General features: G+C 52.3%; 2 protein-coding genes across 2 annotated transcripts in view; both read right to left on the reverse strand.

Moving 5' to 3' along the window:
• The window catches only part of Pka-C1 (Protein kinase, cAMP-dependent, catalytic subunit 1), a gene marked incomplete in the record, with an annotated part of 639,821 nt that overhangs the window by 93,812 nt on the left and 543,509 nt on the right, over window positions 1-2,500 (reverse strand).
• The window catches only part of LOC147467600 (uncharacterized), a 2,314-nt gene continuing 531 nt past the window's right edge, over window positions 718-2,500 (reverse strand). Inside the window, exon 2 of the mRNA XM_086531136.1 lies at window positions 718-1,300. Coding sequence (XP_086387262.1) covers window positions 1,205-1,300 — 96 coding nt within the window. The 3' untranslated portion in view covers window positions 718-1,204. The remainder of the gene's footprint in view (window positions 1,301-2,500) is intronic.

Genomic DNA, 2,500 nt, shown 5'->3' on the forward strand with positions numbered 1-2,500 from the left:
GAATATTTGGTATCTTGTTGGTACCAACGCTCGCGCGTATTGCCAGAGGCATTGTCTGTGGTGGTGACGAGAGCGAGTAACCACCACACAGGACGGAGCTGTGTGCATTATCACTATTGCAAGATAAAAGCATTCTCCGCGGCCAGCCTGTGGACAACAGCGGATTCAGACGCAGATGGAGAGGGAGAGACAGGGAGAGACAGATAGGCGCGAAAGCAGATAAGAGCCGCTGTTATGACAGCATCACAGCCCGCCGCAAAGGATGATGACACAATCCTCTAATGAGAAAGGCACACGACAACTACACTACTGCCGATTCGTAATGCCAAGCGCTGGCACAGAACCCACTGCACGGCCTTATAACGCTTTGCAACTACCTGAATAGAACACAATGGCAGAAGGAGAACACCTTGAACTATTTACTACCCTGGCAGGAGTACCCTCGCTTACCCCATTACTCTCTTAACCCTTTCCTCCGTGTCCCCTTTTCTTCTTCCCTTCTTTTATCCTCCCTCCACTCTCTCCATTCCCCTATTCCCCTTCCCTTCTTTCCCTTTTCTTTCCTTTCCCCCTCTCCCTCTTCTCTCCTTTTTCCCTTTCCCTTCTTTCCCTCCTTACCCCTTCCCTTCTTTCCCCCTCTCCCTCTTCCCTCTTTTCCCCCCTCTCTCTCTTCCCTCCTCTTCCCCTTTCCCCTTCTTTTTCCCCCCTCTCCCCTTTCCCTTTGCCCACCCACCCCTTTTTACCAAGCCATACGTCACCTTGGTTGGTTGGCGGCGAGAACTTGTGGTAGGTCGGGCGCAGGAGCGAGGTCACCGTCAGGGCCATCGTGAGACGCAGCTCCGTTGAGTTTCAGCGTGGGCTCTGAATAGGATTTCCTCTTCGCGCGAGCGCTTGGACGGGGAGAGAACTGGAGAGGAAGGCGTGGGCTTGTGGAGGGGCGGTGCTGGGGGGAGGTCCTTCGGCGTCGGAGTGGCACCTCGGCGGGGGAGAGCTATCCAGCAATCCCTCTCTCTCCTTCAGTCGGAATAACAACCTCAAGTCCTGACGTCAAAACGTCTGGATGCTGAGGTGCTTTCACCCGAACGCGCGTTCGAGCTCCGCTCACGCTGGCACTGAGCGCGACACACGTTCCACTTATCTCTACCCACCTGCCACACGCTACTCCGGATGTACACAAATCGCCGATGTCTGTTGGCCGCTCGAATCACAAGTCACAGTCCAATATCAAAGCTTTTCCAAGAGTCGCCTTCAATCCAACGACGCTACGAACACACGCAAAACAGCCAAACAGGCGGTGATGCTACTGACGCCAAACACAAAATACATAAACAAAAAGTCAGTTCAATCAATCAATCACTCAAATAAATTCACTGAAAGATCCCTCCGTATTCCACTCCAAAACAAACGACTGTCACGGAGCCGACTGGACCCTGGGGTCGGCACGCTTTTAAATATGCAACACGTTCAGCCTCTGGGGGCAGTTCCGAAATAACAAAGAGGATTAGCGCGATGCAAAAGTTTACTGCTCTCTGAATGGAGTGCGATAAAAAAAAAATGTTTTCTCTCGATAAAAGACGACAATAGAAAACGTGCGGATATCAATTGCGCTTAATGCAATGCGATATGAAAACACGAGGCACATTCAACGAATAGAACACTGAAACGTAACACTGTGTAATTCACAATCACAAGGTGATTAAGAGAATGGAACTTGGTCCATACAATCAACCGTCTCTCATTCTCTATTTTCCTTTTCTGCTCCTCTCTCTCTCTTTCCCTGTCTTTATTTCCTCTCCTTCTTATACCTCCTCTTCCCTCTTTCTCTCTCTCTCCCTCCTTCTCATCTCGCTCTCCTCCACTCCAAACACAACAAAGAGCTATCTGTGGCGGCGAAACACAAAGCTGAGGAGGCCCACAGCGACGCTCTCGTGACGAGCACCAGCAGGAGGGTGATGGAGACGAAGGAGGAGTAGGAGGAGGGAGAGGAGGACGAGGGAGAGGAGGAGGAGGAGGAGGAGGAGGAGGAGGAGGAGGAGGAGGAGGAGGAGGAGGAGGAGGAGGAGGAGGAGGACGAGGGAGAAGAGGACGAGGGAGAGGAGGAGGAGGAGGAGGGACAGGATGATGATGATGATGAGGAGGAGGAGGGAGAGGAGGAGGAGGAGGGAGAGGAGGAGGAGGAGGAGGAGGAGGAGGAGGAGGAGGAGGAGGAGGAAGAGTAGTAGTAGTAGTAGTAGTAGGAAGAGGACAAGTAAGAGAAGAATGAAGGAGGAGAAGGAGAAATAGTAGAGGCAAGAGGAAAAAGAAAAGAAAGAGGGAGGGGGTTACGGAAAGAGGAGAAGATGAGGGGAAGAAATGGAGGAAGAGGAGAAAGAGTAAGAAGGAGCAGGTAAGGAGGGCCAGACGAGAGCAAACGCGAAGGTAAACAAGCAGGGCACTATCGCACAGTCTTCCAGGGATAGGGATGGGGATGGGGGGAGGGCGGGGGTGATGAAGGGGGTGA

This window comes from Penaeus japonicus, unplaced genomic scaffold, assembly GCF_977035675.1.
Source record: "Penaeus japonicus unplaced genomic scaffold, GWHDUDI00000001_assembly GWHDUDI00000035, whole genome shotgun sequence".
NCBI classification, from domain to species: Eukaryota; Metazoa; Arthropoda; class Malacostraca; order Decapoda; family Penaeidae; genus Penaeus; species Penaeus japonicus.